Source organism: Boleophthalmus pectinirostris, unplaced genomic scaffold, assembly GCF_026225935.1.
Source record: "Boleophthalmus pectinirostris isolate CB_2022bp ecotype Guang Dong unplaced genomic scaffold, ASM2622593v1 HiC_scaffold_15, whole genome shotgun sequence".
Taxonomy (NCBI): Eukaryota; Metazoa; Chordata; class Actinopteri; order Gobiiformes; family Gobiidae; genus Boleophthalmus; species Boleophthalmus pectinirostris.
Window position 1 is genome coordinate 5,270,358 of NW_026571070.1, and position 20,701 is coordinate 5,291,058.

At 40.9% G+C, this 20,701-nt stretch overlaps 1 protein-coding gene across 1 annotated transcript in view; it reads left to right on the forward strand.

The window, feature by feature from the left end:
• Positions 1-17,325: 17,325 nt before the first annotated feature.
• Positions 17,326-20,701, forward strand: part of LOC110161169 (cadherin-10-like) — a 130,851-nt gene continuing 127,475 nt past the window's right edge. Inside the window, 1 exon segment of the mRNA XM_020925882.2 lies at positions 17,326-17,544. Coding sequence (XP_020781541.1) covers positions 17,326-17,544 — 219 coding nt within the window.

The window sequence follows — 20,701 nt, forward strand, 5'->3', positions numbered from 1 at the left end:
CATTGCTCTGCTTGGAATGTTCCACAGTGTGACTTAAAACAGCTCTAGATTTTATATTTATTCAATTACGGGTGGTTTATAGCTCAAAAATACCTAGAAAAACAGGCATTTTGTCTGTGAGCGGGGTCGTCTCTCCACAGATCTGACCGTAACTTGGTCTGACTTGGTCTCCATGAAGATAGAAAGGTTTAATAGCAAGAAACATACGAAACATTCCAGACAAAGCAAAAAAATCTCCATGGAGAAAAGCATTTGATAGACCATCCACATGTAAATTTACACAACGCACCTTTAAATTGTGGCCTTTATTGGATTTGAAACATGCTTTTGGCCACTTTGACATTTGCATTTCACGTTTCAGACTTAAAACGATGTCCATAAGGTCCCAGTTTTTAATAGATTTGCGTTAGAGCTCCCTCTGCTGACAGAAAGAGAAATGGACGATGTGAGAACGCCTTTTAGCAGCAATGAAGATGTCACAGTAAACACAATTTTATAGCCAATAATGTATGTTCAGAATGAATGCAATGACTGTTTATGGACTTAATTAAGTAACCATTTCAATCTAATACATAACTGATGCGTAATTTCAAAGCGCTCGGAGAAAGACGACCTTGTAAACAGCGTAAACGACAGAAGTGAATGAAGCGATATGCAGCTCATTCAATAACGTTAATTGGTCATTTATTTTATTAGATTCTCCCGCTTTTTTTCAGACCTGGGTTTGATCGTTTTTTAACCTGGCAGTTTCACGCCGTCGGTCTGAAAGTAAACAGGTTTTCTAATCAAGTTTCCAGTCTTAAACACTACACTTTTAATAATAATTTTATTTCATACACACACATCATTTAGTGCCTGCTCTTTTGTACTTATAAACCTTTTAATATAGAAAATAATCTTGGACAAAATGTGAAATGTGAACGGCCAAAACTTGCAATATCCCAAACAAACCTTCAAATTACAATTATTTTTTTCAAGTAAACTTCTCTGTTTAGTCACAATGATTTCCCAGGAAGCCATTTTGTTTTTAAATTACTTCTTTTGCATCAGCGCAACACTTGATAAGGGAGTTTATCTTAATTTACAGAAAAGCACAGGGAGGTTTGAGCAGCTAAAAATGTGATCTGAACTGAAAGGACACAGCGAGCGAGTCTTTTGATGGTTTTTGAATCCTCCGCGCTTGTTGTGAACACGTGAAACATTTAGTGATGCAAAAGTACAATTAAAGACAAAGCACAACTGTGACCATCAAAGCAAACATCTAACAGGCTAACCACACACTTCCTGATCATCGAACAATAAAACGTTTACAGTTAGATGCTGACAGTTCGTAGCCGACTTATTTTGACTGCTTAAACAAAAAATGTTGCAGAAATTAGCAATTAGTACCAAATTCTAATAATTTTTATTTTTTTTAAAAAGGGGGAACAAAATAATTTATCAGCCTTTTGAATGAACACTACATTTAGTATTTATCATCTTGAAAGAAATTTGTGGCCAGATGTGCAAATGTTATAAGACACAGTAAACAAAAAAGCTATAAAACAACCAGATAAGCTGCACGACTCGATGTAGTGCTTTTAAATGCAGTGGTGGAAGTAAAAGTACTGTAGTAAAGTACTGTACTTACATAAAAAAATAAAAAAATAAAAAAAATAAATAATAATAATAATAATAATAATAATAATAATAATAATAATAATAATACATACATAAGTAATTAAATAAAAAAATAAAAATAGGTAATCTGTACTTTAATTTTAAATCTGTACTTACTTTATTTATTTTACTACTACTGCTATTTATTTATTCATTTTACTACTACTTTACTTTACTTTACTTTACTTTACTTACTTACTTATTTAACTTTTTACTGTACTTTTTAAAATCTGTACTTTACTTTAGTTGACTTTTACGTTTACTTTCTACACTTGAGAGCAGGTATCTGTACTTTCTATTACACTGCATTTTTTAATTGGACTGAAAAGGAATTTTGTTACTGTACTAGACCTGCGGAGACTTGAAGGTTATTATTATTATTATTATTATTACTATTATCATCATTATTATTATTATTAATTTTGATGAAGGTCACTAGTTTGAGCAAACAATAAAGTAAAAGTAACGACAGCTAGGGAAAAAAAAAAAAAAAAAAAAACTGAACAAAAAGCAGCGCATCTGAAAATCATTTGAAGCTTTGTGAAATCTCAACGTCTGCATAAAACACTTTATCTTTTTACTCTTTACATACATTTTTAAACAGCAATAACTGAAATATTGTGATATCGTATCGTCAAAAGTCTCACAATAATACCCTGGGCCAATACGATATATCGAATTACAAGTCTTTTTTTCAAGTTAAACTCATTGTTTTGGTGCAGCAATAGCTAAAAAAAAAACTGAGTGAACTACATATCCCATGATCCTCTGCTCCATTACAGTGCAGATTACATGAAAAGTAATACAAATAATGAGAAAAATCATATTTTTTAAGCACATTTGAATCTTAATTCTTTGATTTATGACAGAACAAAAGTCTTGTCAAGGCATTTTGAAAGGAAAAAGTTCCACAATTTTCTTAGCGTTTACAAAATGTCTCAATAAATATCGTACCGTGGGATGTATATCGTGAAAATATTATATCGAGAGATTTGAATATCATTACATACTTTTACTTGAGTATTTAGTTTGCTCCATTGTCTGTACTTTTACTTACAAAACTGAGTACTTCTTCCACCGCTGTTTAAATGTCATGTTTAGTCTTTAGTATCTTTTTTTATTTCTTTTTTATTTAATTACTGGAAATTCCATCAAGCATTCTCTCCAAATCTGGGTGCATTGCCGATTCCAGTTTTCCAGTGTGAAACAGTTGGACCCCCTTAAGCTTTTCCTCCTGGTCTGTCCCCAACTCCACAGAAACCACAAACCCAGAGTCTGTGCAGGAGCTGATTTTTTTCTTTTTTTTTTTTTGCACTGGAAGGAATTAATGAAAGATATTGACATCGCCATGGAAACGAACCGTATGCTTCACACGACGACTGCAGAGAAGTGTGAAGTCCGAAGCAAATTAGAGCAAGACAAGAATGTGATGCAGGCGTTTCAGATTCGCACCGTTTGGTTTAGTGATATTTTGCAGCTTGTTTAAAAGGAACTAGATGGAATATTTAGATTTTAAAGACCATAAAACGATGGTTTGTGTTGCCAGGTATGAGGCAGACATGTTCAAATCAAATATAGCTTTTACTGATAACAACTGCAATACCGATTTATTCTTAATTACAAAAACATTGCACATGACGGCCAAGTTGTTGGTTTTAATTTGATGTTTTGGTTCTCAAGAAAGCAGAATGAGCCTCACATGATGCTCTCATTCGGGTTGCCAGTTCCAAAGCTGAAATCCAGTTGGGTTAGACCTAAAATGTCTCTCTCTGATCTGAATGGTCACTACCTAAACCCCAGCACCTGCAGCGAGTCTTGAATCAGTGCTAGTGCAGCCTCTTCAGCTCATGGAGGGAATTCTGGAGGTCCTGAGCTTTCACAGGAGGCCTGAACATAAACTGAGAACGAAAAAGACTTGTATGTGCCCTCTGTCTACAGGTTAAGGCTCTGGCAGTGGCTCTGAAGTGATTGTAGCAGCTTTAAAAAAATGTTCAGGCTACGAATAGTTCCGTTGAAGGTGCATTGTGTAACCTGCCTCGAGTGGAGGAGTTCACGTATCTCGGGATGTTGTTCTCGAGTGAGGGGAGGACGGAGCGTGAGACTGACAGGTGGATCGGTGCAGCGTCGGCAGTGATGCGGTCGCTGTATCGGACCGTTGTGGTGAAGAGGGAGATGAGTCGAAAGGCGAAGCTCTCGATTTATCGTTCAATCTACGTTCCTCCCCTCAATTATGGTCATGAGCTCTGGGTAATGACCGAAAGGACGAGATCAGGGATACAAGCGCTCGAAATGAGTTTCCTCCGCAGGGTGTCTGGGCGCTCCCTTAGAGATAGAGTGAGGAGCTCAGTCACACGGGAGGAGCTTGGAGTAGAGCCGCTGCTTCTCCACGTTGAGAAGAGCAGCTGAGGTGACATTTGTTCTGGATGCCTCCTTGGCGCCTTCCTCAGGAGTTGTTCTGGGCGCGTCCCACCGGGAGGAGGCCCCCAGGGAAGACCTTATTAGGACACTTAGGTTCTGAGGAAGATCACTAATGAGCAGTTGAAACTGTCAGGTATGAAAACAAACTCTTGGTCCAAAAAAACCCAAAAAAAACCTAATAACATAAATTATCGGAAGACCAAATGATCCTCATTGGATTACTCTGTCTCTCGGCTGGCCTGAGAACATCTTGGAGTCTCCCTGGAGGAGCTGGAGGAAGTGTCTGGGTTGAAGGAAGTCTGGGAGTCCCTGCTTAGACTACTGCCCCCGAGACCTGGCCCCAAATAAGCAGAAGAAAATGGATGGAATGTGTAACTTTTCTGACAGAGAGTCCGTAACATGCTTTTCTCCATGGAGACGCAATTGCTTTGTCTAGAATGTTCCACAGTATGGCATTAAACCAGGGGTGGACAAACTTTTTGACTTGTGGGCCTCAAGGGGTTCTAAAATTTGACGGAAGAGCCGGACCAGGAGCTGATGGATCCTCATAAGAGAAAAAATAAAAAATAACATGGGATATGTAGAAAACATCTCCCATGTTATTGAAATATCCCAAAATTGAAAATCATTACAAGTCCCACAGTATTTACTCTTTATTGAAATTACTTTTAAAACACTGAAAACAGATCTGTGGAGAAGAGACCCCGCTCACAGTCAGAATGTTTGTTTTTCTAGGTATTTTTTGAGCCATAAAATCACCTGAAATTGAATAAATCTAAAGTAGAGCTGTTTAATGTCACACTGTGGAACATTCCGGGTAGAGCAATGACATCTCCATTGAAAAAGCTCAAGAAAAGTTACCTAGGGCACATTTAACTCAGTAGTTTGTTTGCTTGTTTAGCCCAGATGCCCTACCTGACAAACCTGATACACTATTCATACTTTTGGAACTCTTTGCACGATATGATTTGTATTCTGCAGATCAATATTTAACAGCTCAGCCCAAATTGCCAAAGTTTACAGACTGTGAAATCCCACCTAAGCTATTTCCAATTCTCGTGCTCTGTTCTTTTATTTGATCACATTTGCACCGGGGCTCAGTGTGTTTTTAGATCAGATAATTGCAGACACATTTCTAGCATCTGTCATGGCGGCCGCGGAACAAAACGTACCCCGAAGAGATCCGCGTTTTCTGAGTTTTGCACCTGTTCATTACGACGCCTCGCAGTTGTCGGGAGGAGGCGGCTGTCACTGTGTCAATATTGGGTTTAAAATAACAAAAAAAGCTGTTGGAAAACAAGGGAAAAAAAAGAAAATTAGTCATTACAAAGTGGTGGCTTTGGTCGGCTTTGTTTGGAGAAGGTGATATTATTTGTTCGCGAGGATACGATGGGTTTAAAGGGGCACTACGTAACTTTTCTGGTGGATGATTTGCTGTATTGTTGCGTCCTTGGAGATGCCGTTGCGTAGACTGGAATATTCCGTAATATAGCATTAAAAAAGTCTATTTTTATGTTCAAAATTACAGTGAAAAACATGCGTGCTTACTGTGAGCGGGCTTGCCTTTCCACAGATCTGACCTGTAATGTAAGATGGAACTGTCACTTGCTGATCTTCATATAGGTAGATACATTTAATGCCGTACTGCTGAATATTCTAAACAAAGAAATAAAGTCACCATGGAAACAAATAATGGTGGACAGTCTTCTCGAAAAGTTACTTAAAAATCGAAATTAGACCTAAATCGAGATAATTCAAAGCAAAAGGGCCCATATTTCTAGCCTGATTCATCCGCCGGTTTAAATTCGTAGAAATTGTCTGGCCTGGCAGCGTTAGGATTCGTTCGCTTGACGGTAGGCGGGTACTTTTTTAATTTAACCAATCGCTGCTATTTGGTCATGACGTATGTAATGCACCAAATCCCATAGGAAGAAGGACAATAACAACTTTCCCCTTGATAAAATTCACCAAACATTCTGCTTGTTCCGGCTTTAAATCCTCGATCTCGGGAATCGTTGCCAACACAGAATGTCTGTCTTCACCTACATCCATCTCGACGCTTTGTTTACTGTTGTGCTGTTCCACAAAAGGGACACAGACAGACGCTTGAGTTTGACGTCATGGCTTCACAGCTTTTCTCTGATTGGTCGGTGCGCGGTCGACAACTTCCAGGGTTCTTGCAAACCGTCTAGTGCAGGAGTCTCCATCCTGTAGCTCAACTCCCTTAGAAGTAGCTCGCCAAGGGATTTCTGAAATATACACATTGTATTGAATAATAAAAATGTGATTAATTATCACTGTAAATGTGTTGTTTTAAACCAAAGAGTTTTAGGTTTAGAGGCATCTAACTGTACAACAGCTAAAGCTTGCCCTCTTATTTCCACTCAGTTTCTTGTGATTGTTAATGTGAGTGGCTCTCTGGCATTTTCATTTTGTAAAGGTAGCTCACTGGATGCAAAAGGTTGGAGACCCCTGGTCCAGTGTATTCTGATTCCTGACCTGGTCGCTGGAGAGAAATGAAATTCAGCAGAGGCACTAGGTGGGGCCAGTCTGGTTACCATATTACATCATTTTCTGATCCATGTTACAATGTAATTTGCTCATCACAAACAGACCTGGAGTTGTGTTTTGTTTCATTCACTCATGTTTAAAACCATTCCAGACCAACAGTATCATGTATGATCCCTGGGAAAATGTTTTATATAACTTTCCAACAATAAAAGATCGAAACTTTTTTTTTTTTTTTTCTTTCTCAGCATATTTCCCGCATTATCTTAGTGTCTTAGTGTCTTTGTTTTCCACCAAACTCATGCGCTCCGTCCATTTTGATCTTTGCCAAAGAGTGTAGTGAGTCAAAATGGTCGATGCTCTGAATGTCTGTGTTCATAACAATGGAAAAAGTCGCTCTAAGTGCAGATATTTCTCAAATAAATAGCAAATTACACATCTTGGATTCCGTAACTGCGCACCCTTGTTATTTTTTTTATTTGAAAGGTTTATTTCAGTCAAAATGTGCAAATGCAGATATAATATAAACACCATGGAAATGCAGGAAGTGATGTGGCTCTGTGCCCTGGACCTGACACCAGCTGTTTCCACGACTGACACCAGGAAAGTCATGGGGCCATTGCACTTTTTTTGATTATTTTTGAGGCAATAAGGAGATTTTTAGTTTACTTACAGACTTGATATTTTGCACTTTTGTAGCTAACACCCTAAATGAAGCAGTTTTTTATGTTGTTTATACATGTTTGCTGTGTGTTTTGTATGAAAGAGTGTGAAATTTATGTTCCTTTTTTTTAACTTCATTTTTCTTTTATTACAGCCACATGACACAACTACAGCAGCAGATCGTGAAATAACAGGTTGTACTATAAAAAAAAAGATGTATAACACTTCATTAGGGGGTAAAATTTTGAGTTTTAATCGCAAATTTATGAAAAAAAAAAATCCAGGTGAGGACAAATGTAGCTGTAACAAATGTAATTAACTTGAAAACTACCACATGGCATGACATCACAAGTTGGAACAGAGCATTTTAAAACTTTGTAGATGCTCAAACATGTGTGAATGAAACAAAAGACAACTCCTGTTAGGTTTTTGAGGAGGTAACAATATTATAACAAGTTTTAAAGCTCACAAGAATCCATTTTGTGCAGTATAAGACCTTAAAACAAAAGCGGCAAATTGCATTCTGGTCATTTTGAGAAGATGTACTACCATAAGCAAGAAATCTATAGCGTGAGTCAGTGCTAACCTTTAAGAAAGTCGAGAGAACTACTTTTTTGTTCTTTTGTTTTCCAATATTCTGTGTCTTTGTCAACAGAAGCCAGAGAGAGAAAGAGAAAGTTTCACCAGTGGATACTTTTTTTTTTTAAGTTTTGTTGCACACTTTTGGACAGAAACCCATTTGGATTCTTTTCCTGACAACGACGGTGATTGCGGTTTGATTTGCAATTTATGTTTAAAAATAGTATTCTTTTCAAAGTGCACATTTTTAACAACTCCGCGAGCATTAACATTTGTGAGGAGACCGAAGTATGAACAGTTGAAGAGGAGATCTTATTATCCAAATAATTGCAGCCTTGGAAATTTGACGACTGCGCCAACTCCAGTCGCAAATCTGATTCGATTCAGTGTCTTACGCAACATTAATATGAATCGATGAATGTAAGAAGGACTATTATTTTAGAAAGTGGCCATTATCAGAGGTGCGTCCTGTAATTACGGCCCAAAGCGGCGCAAATATTCGGAGTAAATGACTCAAAGTTGAATTTTGGACTTTTATTTCAAACCGGAGAGACTCAGAGAGACACAAAGAGAAAGGATTTGTAGTTTAGGGTTGAGATGATGAGAGGATGAGGGGAGTGAGGATGATGAGAGGATTAGGAGAGTCGAGCGGATGGGGAGGGTGAAAGGGAGGATGAGAGGATGAGGACAGTGAAGATCACAATGAGAGGATGAGGGGAGTGAAGGCAAGAGGAGAAGAAAGGGGATGATGAGAGGATGAGGAGAAAGAAGAGGACGATGAGAGGGTGAGGAGAGAGAAGTGGATGAAGAGAGTGAAGGTGTGATGAGAGGGTGAGGAGAAAGAAGGGGATGAGGAGAGTGTAGGGAAGATGAAAGGAACGGTAAAGTGAAGTGGACGATGACAAGATGAGGAGAGTGAAGGGGACGATGAGAGGATGAGGAGAGTGAAGGGGCCGATGAGAGGGTTAGGAGAAAGAGGATGAAGAGGGTGATGGGGACGATGGGAGGGTGAGGAGCGTGAAGGAGATGAAGCAAGGATGAGGAGGGAGAAGGGGGATGAGGAGGGAGAAGGGGACGATGAGAGGATGAGGAAACTGAAGATCACAATGAGAGGATGAGGAGGGAGAAGTGGATGATGAGAGGATGAGGAGGGAGAAGGGGGCAATGCAAGGACGAGGAAAGTGAAGGGGACAGTGAGAGGTTGAGGAGAAAGAAGAAGAGGAGGACAGCAAAGGGGACAATGAAAGGATGAGGAGAGTGAAGGTGACAATGAGAGGATGAGGAGAAAGAAGGGTAAGATGCAAGGATGAGGAGAAAGAAGGGGATGGAGAGAGTGAAGGGAAGGATGAGAGGATGAGGAGAGTGTAGGGCAAGATGAAAGGATGGGTAAAGTGAAGTGGACAATGACAGGATGAAGAGAGAGAAGGGGACGATGAGAGAAAGAGGAGAGCGAAGGGGACAGTGAGAGGATGAGGAAAACGAAAGAGACTATGAGAGGATAAGGGCAGTGAAGAGGATGATGAGAGAATGAGCAGAGTGAAAGGGAAGATGAGAGGATGAAGAGAGTGAAGGGGATGATAAGAAAATGAGGACAGGGAAGTGGATGATGAGAGGAAGAGATGAGTGAAGGGGTCGATGAGAGGATGAGGAGAAAGAAGGGACAATGGGAGGATGAAGAGAAAGAGAGGGATGAAGAGATTGGAGAGGACAATGAGAGGATGAGGAGAGAGAAGTGGATGATGAGAGAATGAAGAGATGAACGGGAACGATGAGACAATGAGGAGAGTGAAGGGGACGATCAGAGGATGAGAAGAGTGGGAGGGCGATGACAGGATGAGGAGAAAGAAAGGGAAGATGAGAGGATGAGGAGGGAGAAGTGGACGATGAGAGAAAGGAGGGCGAAGAGGACGATGAAAGGGCGAGGGGAGTGAGGATGATGAGAGGATTAGGAGAGTCGAGCGGATGGGGAGGGTGAAAGGGAGGATGAGAGGATGAGGACAGTGAAGATCACAATGAGAGGATGAGGGGAGTGAAGGCAAGAGGAGAAGAAAGGGGATGATGAGAGGATGAGGAGAAAGAAGAGGACGATGAGAGAATGAAGAGAAGGTGAAGGAGAAAATGAGGAGAGTGAAGTGGAGGATGGGGGGGAAGAGGGGAGTGAATTGGACGATGAGAGGGTGAGGAGAGAGAAGTGGATGAAGAGAGTGAAGGTGTGATGAGAGGGTGAGGAGAAAGAAGGGGATGAGGAGAGTGTAGGGAAGATGAAAGGAACGGTAAAGTGAAGTGGACGATGACAAGATGAGGAGAGTGAAGGGGATGATGAGAGGATGAGGAGAGCGAAGGAGAGAATGAGGAAAGGTAAGGGGACAATGACAGGATGAGGAGAGTGAAGGGGCCGATGAGAGGGTTAGGAGAAAGAGGATGACGAGGGTGATGGGGACGATGGGAGGGTGAGGAGCGTGAAGGAGATGAAGCAAGGATGAGAAGAAAGAAGGGGGATGAGGAGGGAGAAGGGGACGATGAGAGGATGAGGAAACTGAAGATCACAATGAGAGGATGAGGAGGGAGAAGTGGATGATGAGAGGATGAGGACAATGAAAGGATGAGGAGAGTGAAGGTGACAATGAGAGGATGAGGAGAAAGAAGGGGATGAAGAGAGTGAAGGGAAGGATGAGAGGATGAGGAGAGTGTAGGGCAAGATGAAAGGATGGGTAAAGTGAAGTGGACAATGACAGGATGAAGAGAGAGAAGGGGACGATGAGAGAAAGAGGAGAGCGAAGGGGACAGTGAGAGGATGAGGAAAACGAAAGAGACTATGAGAGGATAAGGGCAGTGAAGAGGATGATGAGAGAATGAGCAGAGTGAAAGGGAAGATGAGAGGATGAAGAGAGTGAAGGGGATGATAAGAAAATGAGGACAGAGAAGTGGATGATGAGAGGAAGAGAAGAGTGAAGGGGTCGATGAGAGGATGAGGAGAAAGAAGGGAATTAGGAAAAAGAAGGGGACAGTGAGTTTAGGAGAAAGAAGGGACAATGGGAGGATGAAGAGAAAGAGAGGGATGAAGAGATTGGAGAGGACAATGAGAGGATGAGGAGAGAGAAGTGGATGATGAGAGAATGAAGAGAAGAGATGAACGGGAAACGATGAGACAATGAGGAGAGTGAAGGGGACGATCAGAGGATGAGAAGAGTGGGAGGGCGATGACAGGATGAGGAGAAAGAAAGGGAAGATGAGAGGATGAGGAGGGAGAAGTGGACGATGAGAGAAAGGAGGGCGAAGTGGACGAGGAAAGGGCGAGGGGAGTGAGGATGATGAGAGGATTAGGAGAGTCGAGCGGATGGGGAGGGTGAAAGGGAGGATGAGAGGATGAGGACAGTGAAGATCACAATGAGTGGATGAGGGGAGTGAAGGCAAGAGGAGAAGAAAGGGGATGATGAGAGGATGAGGAGAAAGAAGAGGACGATGAGAGAATGAAGAGAAGGTGAAGGAGAAAATGAGGAGAGTGAAGTGGAGGATGGGGGGAAGAGGGGAGTGAATTGGACGATGAGAGGGTGAGGAGAGAGAAGTGGATGAAGAGAGTGAAGGTGTGATGAGAGGGTGAGGAGAAAGAAGGGGATGAGGAGAGTGTAGGGAAGATGAAAGGAACGGTAAAGTGAAGTGGACGATGACAAGATGAGGAGAGTGAAGGGGATGATGAGAGGATGAGGAGAGCGAAGGAGAGAATGAGGAAAGGTAAGGGGACAATGACAGGATGAGGAGAGTGAAGGGGCCGATGAGAGGGTTAGGAGAAAGAGGATGACGAGGGTGATGGGGACGATGGGAGGGTGAGGAGCGTGAAGGAGATGAAGCAAGGATGAGGAGGGAGAAGGGGGATGAGGAGGGAGAAGGGGACGATGAGAGGATGAGGAAACTGAAGATCACAATGAGAGGATGAGGAGGGAGAAGTGGATGATGAGAGGATGAGGACAATGAAAGGATGAGGAGAGTGAAGGTGACAATGAGAGGATGAGGAGAAAGAAGGGTAAGATGCAAGGATGAGGAGAAAGAAGGGGATGAAGAGAGTGAAGGGAAGGATGAGAGGATGAGGAGAGTGTAGGGCAAGATGAAAGGATGGGTAAAGTGAAGTGGACAATGACAGGATGAAGAGAGAGAAGGGGACGATGAGAGAAAGAGGAGAGCGAAGGGGACAATGAGAGGATGAGGAAAACGAAAAGAGACTATGAGAGGATAAGGGCAGTGAAGAGGATGATGAGAGAATGAGCAGAGTGAAAGGGAAGATGAGAGGATGAAGAGAGTGAAGGGGATGATAAGAAAATGAGGACAGAGAAGTGGATGATGAGAGGAAGAGAAGAGTGAGTGAAGGGAGGGTCGATGAGAGGATGAGGAGAAAGAAGGGAATTAGGAAAAAGAAGGGGACAGTGAGTTTAGGAGAAAGAAGGGACAATGGGAGGATGAAGAGAAAGAGAGGGATGAAGAGATTGGAGAGGACAATGAGAGGATGAGGAGAGAGAAGTGGATGATGAGAGGATGAGAAGAGTGGGAGGGCGATGACAGGATGAGGAGAAAGAAAGGGAAGATGAGAGGATGAGGAGGGAGAAGTGGACGATGAGAGAAAGGAGGGCGAAGTGGACGAGGAAAGGGCGAGGGGAGTGAGGATGATGAGAGGATGAGGAGAGTCGAGCGGATGGGGAGGGTGAAAAGGGAGGATGAGAGGATGAGGACAGTGAAGATCACAATGAGAGGATGAGGGGAGTGAAGGCAAGAGGAGAAGAAAGGGGATGATGAGAGGATGAGGAGAAAGAAGAGGACGATGAGAGAATGAAGAGAAGGTGAAGGAGAAAATGAGGAGAGTGAAGTGGAGGATGGGGGGAAGGGGGGAGTGAATTGGACGATGAGAGGGTGAGGAGAGAGAAGTGGATGAAGAGAGTGAAGGTGTGATGAGAGGGTGAGGAGAAAGAAGGGGATGAGGAGAGTGTAGGGAAGATGAAAGGAACGGTAAAGTGAAGTGGACGATGACAAGATGAGGAGAGTGAAGGGGATGATGAGAGGATGAGGAGAGCGAAGGAGAGAATGAGGAAAGGTAAGTGGACAATGACAGGATGAGGAGAGTGAAGGAGCCGATGAGAGGGTTAGGAGAAAGAGGATGAAGAGGGTGATGGGGACGATGGGAGGGTGAGGAGCGTGAAGGAGATGATGCAAGGATGAGAAGAAAGAAGGGGGATGAGGAGGGAGAAGGGGACGATGAGAGGATGAGGAAACTGAAGATCACAATGAGAGGATGAGGAGGGAGAAGTGGATAATGGGAGGATGAGGAGAGAGAAGGGGGCAATGCAAGGATGAGGAAAGTGAAGGGGACAGTGAGAGGTTGAGGAGAAAGAAGAAGATGAGGACAGCAAAGGGGACAATGAAAGGATGAGGAGAGTGAAGGTGACAATGAGAGGATGAGGAGAAAGAAGGGGATGAAGAGAGTGAAGGGAAGGATGAGAGGATGAGGAGAGTGTAGGGTAAGATGAAAGGATGGGTAAAGTGAAGTGGACAATGACAGGATGAAGAGAGAGAAGGGGACGATCAGAGGATGAGAGAGTGGGAGGGCGATGACAGGATGAGGAGAAAGAAAGGGAAGATGAGAGGATGAGGAGGGAGAAGTGGACGATGAGAGAAAGGAGGGCGAAGTGGACGATGAAAGGGCGAGGGGAGTGAGGATGATGAGAGGATTAGGAGAGTCGAGCGGATGGGGAGGGTGAAAGGGAGGATGAGAGGATGAGGAGAGAGAAGTGGATGATGAGAGAATGAAGAGATTAACGGGAACGATGAGACAATGAGGAGAGTGAAGGGGACGATCAGAGGATGAGAAGAGTGGGAGGGTGATGACAGGATGAGGAGAAAGAAAGGGAAGATGAGAGGATGAGGAGGGAGAAGTGATGAAAGGGCGAGGGGAGTGAAGGAGACGATGAGATGATGAGGAAAGTCAAACAGATGATGAGAAGATGAAGAGAGTGAAGGGGGCAAAGAGGAAAGGTAAGGGGGCAAAGAGAGGATGAGGAGAGAGAAGTGGACGATGAGAGGATGAGGAGAGCGAAGGGAGTGAAGTAGACTGGAGCGTAGTTACTTCTACCAAGCTGAATTTACACGAGCTCCATCTTGGGAAAAAAACAGCACAATCCTCCGAGCGAGCCTCCTAAAAAAAACTGTCTTTTGCAACATCTAACTTCATGTCCTCACAAAACCTGTTCAGTTTGGAAAGTAATTCAGGCCACTCTCAAAACAGAAGTGCCCAAAACATATTTTCAATCTGTCTCGTGACATCTGGAGGTGACACAGTAATCATCTCTCCAGTTATTTTACCGCTCCAAATGCAACCCCTCATTTCGTCTGGCTGTTTCTGCGCGCACAAAACACAGCAAAAGTACTCCTCTGTGCTGATTGCATAATGGGACTCAATCTGACTGAAAACAACCAAACACTTTGCTTTAAAGGACACATATATTAGGCGAAATTAACTTTTTGGAGCGTTTAATCACATTGTACTCTTGTTCCCTCGTGAAAAGACAAAAAAAAAAAAAAAACAAAGCAAAACAAAAATTAAAAACTGAATTGCGTTTTGTTCCTTTCCTGATTGTTTCATTAAACCATTAAAGATCCAATATTATGCAAAGTTGACTCAAAAACCTGGAGTTGTGTTTAGTTTTTTTTTTGTTTTGTTTGAGTCACACATGAAAACAGGACACGCCTTTTCCACTTTGTGATGTCATGTGGTAATACAGGAAGTGCTCCACTGCGTTTTTAAACTCCATGCATCTTCACTATTATCATTTGGATCATTTTATTCCTAGAACAGCTAATTCCTGTTAAAATAAAGACAAAAATGTAGCTGTTAAGTTATAAACTATCACTTCATGACATACAATTTGGAACAGAACATTTTGAGCTTTGGGGATGTAGACCAGTGTTTCTCAAACTTTTTTTTTTTTTTTTTTCTGCCAACTCAAATTTTAAAAGTCACAATTCTTCGCGACCAAAGTCAATAGACATTATTCATAAATCACAAAATAAAGGTGGATTTGAGCATTAGTGAACATTTATAAGGATATTTTATTGTTGACTGAGCGATCGTGTCTCTGAACATTTAGTATTACTCAAGTTTTAAACAATGAAAAACACCAATCAGTGTTTCCCGCAGAAAATTGTTTAGGCAAAGCGGTGCTGTTGAAGAAGTGAGGAGTGAGGGGGTTGCATGGAGAATATTGCAGATCTACATGCAGATCGTGACAAGGCGACCCCCCAAAAAATCTCTTGCGACCCACCTAAGGGTCACAACGTGGTCTTTGGGAAACAATGATGTCGACATAATAATAAGACATGTGTACATCATTAGACATAATAATAAGAAAGGATAATAATAAAGGATTACTCAGACATGCATGGATGAAAGAAAACACATCTCCAGGTTTGTTTTTGAGGAGGAACCAACATGTTAACATGAGTTAAATAGGACCTTTAAATTAGAAAATGTGAAATATTAATCTCGGGGTGACATAAGACAGCCAGGCTGACGCCACCTAGTGCTTCCACTCAATTCTATTTCTCTCCAGTGACTGGGTCCGGAATCAGAACACACTAGACCAGGGGTGTCACACTCATTTTGGTCCAGGGGCCGTATCCAAACTATTTTGATCCCAAAGGGGCCGGATTCAAAAACCATGGCATATAAACCCCAAAAACAGCAATAAGTTCAAATATTTGTGCACAGAAATGTAAATCTATTACAGAAATCTTTTTTAACTGATGAACTCTTTCTTTTACAAAAATATTATTATGAACAAACTGAAACTTTAAGAAAAAAAATGCAATTTCAACACAATGTTTTAACATTAACTTCTATACATTTCATAGAATTTAGTCATGCTTTCATTTTAGTCATGCTTTCATTTTGCTCCTGAAACTTGTCTTTTAGCCTACACAAGTGCATCAATATCAGACACCATGTCCTGAGTAGCTGCTGTCTTCAGAATGTCATTCAAGAGTTTGTGTGTTGTGTTTTAGCTTTGAGCGCAGCTTTGTTTTATTAATGTTCATTACTGAGAAAACCTGCTCACAAAGGTAGTAACTGTAAATCTATTATTACTAGTTGCATGTCTGTGGGCACATCAGAGGTTTCGACTGTGAACAGTGTGCAAAAAAGTGCAACTACTGTCTTCAGGTTTTAAAATATAATTAAAATATTTTAGTAGAAAATCAACCAAGGGCCAGATTAAAGGTCTTGGAGGGCCGGATCTGGCCCCCGGGCCGTATGTTTGACAGCCCTGCACTAGGCGGTTTGCCAGAACCCCAGAAGTGCGAGTTCGGGCACCAGCCAATCAGCAAAGAGTCATACATTCTGTCTTGGCAACGATTCCTGAGATTGAGGATTTAGAGTCGGAACAAAGAGAATGTTTGGTGAATTTTATCAAGGGGAAATTTGTTATTGTCCTTCTTCCTGTGGGATTTGGGAAAAGCTTCATATACCAGTTTGCCCAGTTAGCGGCGCATTACATATGTCACGACCAAATAGCAGTGACTGGTTAAATTTTTAAAAAGTACCCGCCTACTGTTGAGCGAAAGAATACTAATGCTGTGAGGTCAGACAGTTTCCACGACGTTAAACCGTCTGATGAATCAGGCTAACCAGAAGCATGTTTAAAAGTGAATTAAAGACACAAGAATCCATACTATGTGTTCTTATAAGCATTTTGTATTGTTTTCTTTAGATGTACACTGCAGGTCAAGAGTTGGAGAACCCCACACTTTTTCCGGTTTTTCATTGTGTCATTGCTCTGAAATGAAAGCACAGAACAAATAAGCAGTTTGAAAAAGAAATCATGGAATCAATTTAAAGACCAAAACGTATTCTAAACTTTTGATTGATGAAAGTGTCCACCTTTGGCAGATATAACAGCTGAACACACTCGTGGCTCGTTCTTTTTACAATAGAAATCAAATATTCTTCGGAAAGTTCTTCGTCTTCTTTAGGTTTCTTGGCTTTCAATCTTCTGTCCAGTTCATCCCAAACCAGCTCGACGGGCTTTAAGTCTGGACACTGTGCTGGACACTTCATATTTTCAAGCTTATTGTCTTGTTCTTTTTTCCTGAGGTAGTTTTGGCCGAGCTTGTGTTTTGCATCTTTTATCTTTTTTCTTTACTTCTGTCTGTTCAGTATTTACCTTTGTACCATTTCAAGCTCTTCATTGGACTTGCACGACTTGAATTGCAATAAATAAATGTGAAATAAATGTGAATAAATGAAAAATGTGGGTGTTCTAAAACTTTTGACCGCGTGTAATTTGATTAATGTCATAACAGGTTTTAAAATTTTCTTTTTGTTCTGTTTTGCAGGGATCTGACCGGCATCAACGAACGGAATACAATGTCCATTTTGAAAACACTCTTTGTTATTATTCCAATCTGATCTTCATAATTTCAAAAAAAAAAAAGAGTTGGACATTTTCTCCAAAGGATACAATGACGACCAACCAGCTTCTGTTCCTGCTCCTCCTGCTTCTGATTTGCATCCCGTATCCTGGCGCCGCCCTACCGTTCAACCCGGGGAATAATATTGGGAATCTTTTTGGGATCTCTGACAATGAGAAAATCCTGCACCGCTCCAAACGAGGCTGGATGTGGAACCAGTTTTTCCTGCTGGAGGAGTACGGCGGGAATGACCATCAGTACGTCGGAAAGGTAGGTCACGGGGTTCACGGAGCTGTTTAATGCATCTCACGTTATAACGAGACTTTAGGCTGAAATTGGATCGAATACCAGCTCAGAAATCGATGATAAACTTACAGAAAAGTGTTGTAAATGCTGATTTTTGACCTAGATTATTATCAACTTTAACTTTAACAACTTGCAGTGTTGGGAAGTTTACTTTTCAAATGTATTCCCCTACAGATTACAGATTACATGCACCAAAATGTAGTTTGTAACGGAATCTATTAAATTACTTAAAGTGAGTAATGTAATTTGAATACTTTGGATTACCTGTAGAGAAGCAAAGACTAGAATATCTTCACATAAGATGTTTTGTCTGCTAAAAGACAATAAAAAGCCCCAGACTTTACTTAACCAAATTAAAAAGAGGAGACACGGTCCACGCAGCATGGTTTAGTTCTGTTAAATCCTGTTTGAGACATAGTTTAGACCTGGTTTTAGTCCTGGTTAAGTCCTGATTTAGATCTGGTTTAGTCTTGGTTTAGTCCTGGTTTAGACCTGGTTTTAGTCCTGGTTTAGGATCTGGTTTTAGACCTGGTTTTGACCTGGTTTTAGTCCTGGTTTAGTCCTAGTTTAGACCTTGTTTAGACCTTGTTTAGACCTTGTTTAGACCTAGTTTAGACCTGGTTTAGACCTTGTTTAGACCTGGTTTAGACTTGGTTTAGACCTGGGTTTAGACCTGGTTTAGACCTGGTTTGGATTAGACCTGGTTTAGTGTCTGGCAATGAGTGGAATTACCAAAAAAAAAAAAAAAAAAAAGGGGATATAGCCCAAAATGTGAAAACAGGAAAATCCCTCTGTGTAATCCATTTATTTCAACCAAGTAACTGTAATCCAATTACCACTCACTGAAACAGTAACTGTAACTGAATACAGTTACTCATAATTTGTACTCTGATTACGTAACTCCGGCACATGTAATCTGTTACTCCCCAACACTGACAACTTGTAACTTCACTCTTGGACAGTTTGCCACCTTTTTGTCCACTGGAAAAAAACAAAAAACAAAACAATATCTAGTTAAATTGTTCCCTCATGAAAAAAAACATACCTTATAAAAAACAATCTAGGTAAGTTAAAATGACTTAAATTCATATGTTTTTACTTTATTTGAGTCGATTCAACTTGAAGTAAAATTATTTACCAATCAAATAAGTGTATTTTTCTTAATTCAAGCAATATTCGATTTTGTTTCTTATTTTAAGTTCAAAAACGTTTTTTTTTTTTTCTTATTTTAAGTGTAGCAAAGATGTATTTTCATATTTTTAGAACTAAAAGTCTTGTTCCACTTGCAGATAATTTTACTTGTCAAGTGAAATTTACTCAAATCATTTTAAAACTTTCTTAATTCAAGTCATCTGAACTTGGATAGATTTAGTTTTTTGGCTGTGAGATGTTACTGCTTTGCCTGGAAAATCCACAGTATGGCTTTAAATTTGCCTCTCTCTGCGGACTTAAACTGGGGATGCAGTCAAGTCGAGTTACAGGTCAGATCTGCAGAGAGGAGAGCTCACATACTAGTACAAAATACGGACCATGAAAGCAATTGTGTTCTATTTTCTTAATTCAGAGCAGAACATATTCAGAATTTTATGTACTTTCCAACAAGGTCAGCCCAACATCTTTTTATTTTATGAGGATATTAAAGCTAAATTGAATAAATTACTTTCATTTTACTTTACAAGGCGGAACGTCACGCTTCGCTGCAACTGGTTAGACGCAAATGTCACTCACTCACAGCCTGATGAAGAGGACGGTCCAGAATTTTGACATAAGACCTCATTTCCTCGTGAGCCAGAGTATTATATCCAGTCCTTGTATTTGCGGAGGTCGCTGGTGCTAGACTAGTGCATGTCAATGGTCATAGTTCTCCTGCCACTAAAAACAGTCTTACCCACTCCACAAAACACCTGAAGAAACTCTATTATTACACCAGACTGTCGATGTGAATGTCTGTGTCGATAGAGTAATTTTAGAAGTAAAACCAACCTTGTATTTGAAGGATTTATGTCTGAGCAGCGGCAGTGAGTTGTACGGACGGATATATGAGAAAAATAGTCTCTCAACATCCGACGATTCATGCGATGTAAGTCCTGAGGTCCTATGTCCAAAATTCTGGATTGTCTCTTTAAAGTTGACCAATCAGAAGAGCAAAAGAAAAGCAAAGGATGTCAAAAAAACATCTACAAATTTGCAGATCACAATACAATATGATTTAAAATTGTCCAACACCCAAACACTTAAAAAATGGATCTGCCAAAACCATGTACAATAGATAATCCTCCAGCTGATAAGAAAATCCACAATATTGCATTAAATTGATGTCACCACATGGACGCAAATGAGTGATGCCATCAGGCCAAGTTACAGGTCAGCTCTGTGGTTAGGAGAGCTCACAATCAGTATAAAAAACTGAACAAAAAATATTTATCTGCCAAAACATGCATGATAGGGAAAATTTTCTAGCTCCAGATAAGAAATCAGTAGCACCACCTAGTGCCTCCGCTCGATTTAATTTCTCTCCAGCGACTAGGTCAGGAATCAGAATACACTAGAGGGTTCTCAAAAACAGCAGAAGTGCAAGTTTGGGCACCAGCCAATCATTCTGTGTTGGCAACGATTCCCGAGATCGAGGATTTAAAGCCAGAACAAAGTTTGGTGAATTTTACCAAGGGGAAAGACGTTATTGTCCTTCTTCCTACAGGATTTGGGAAAAGCTTAATATACCAGTTTGTCTTGTTAATGGCGCATTACATACGTCACGACCAAATAGCAGCGATTGGTTAAATAAAAAAAGTACCCGCCTACCGTCAAGCGAACAAATTCTAATGCTGCGAGGTCAGACGGTTTCCACCAAGTGAAACCGGCTGATGGATCTAGCTAAGAAATCAGTGCCTCAAATTTGAACTTCAACCAACAAACTCTTATTATTACGTGTTTTTTTTTTAGATCAGCATTAGAATTTAACAGAGGTGGGCACTTGCAAGTCGTGATTTGGACTCGAGTAAGTCTTGAGTCACTATTTTTAGGACTTGAGACATGGGACTCAACTTAGACTTGAAACTCAATGACTTGGGACTTGACTTGACTTGAGAAGACTTTCTATTCTGACTGTAATGATTCGCCT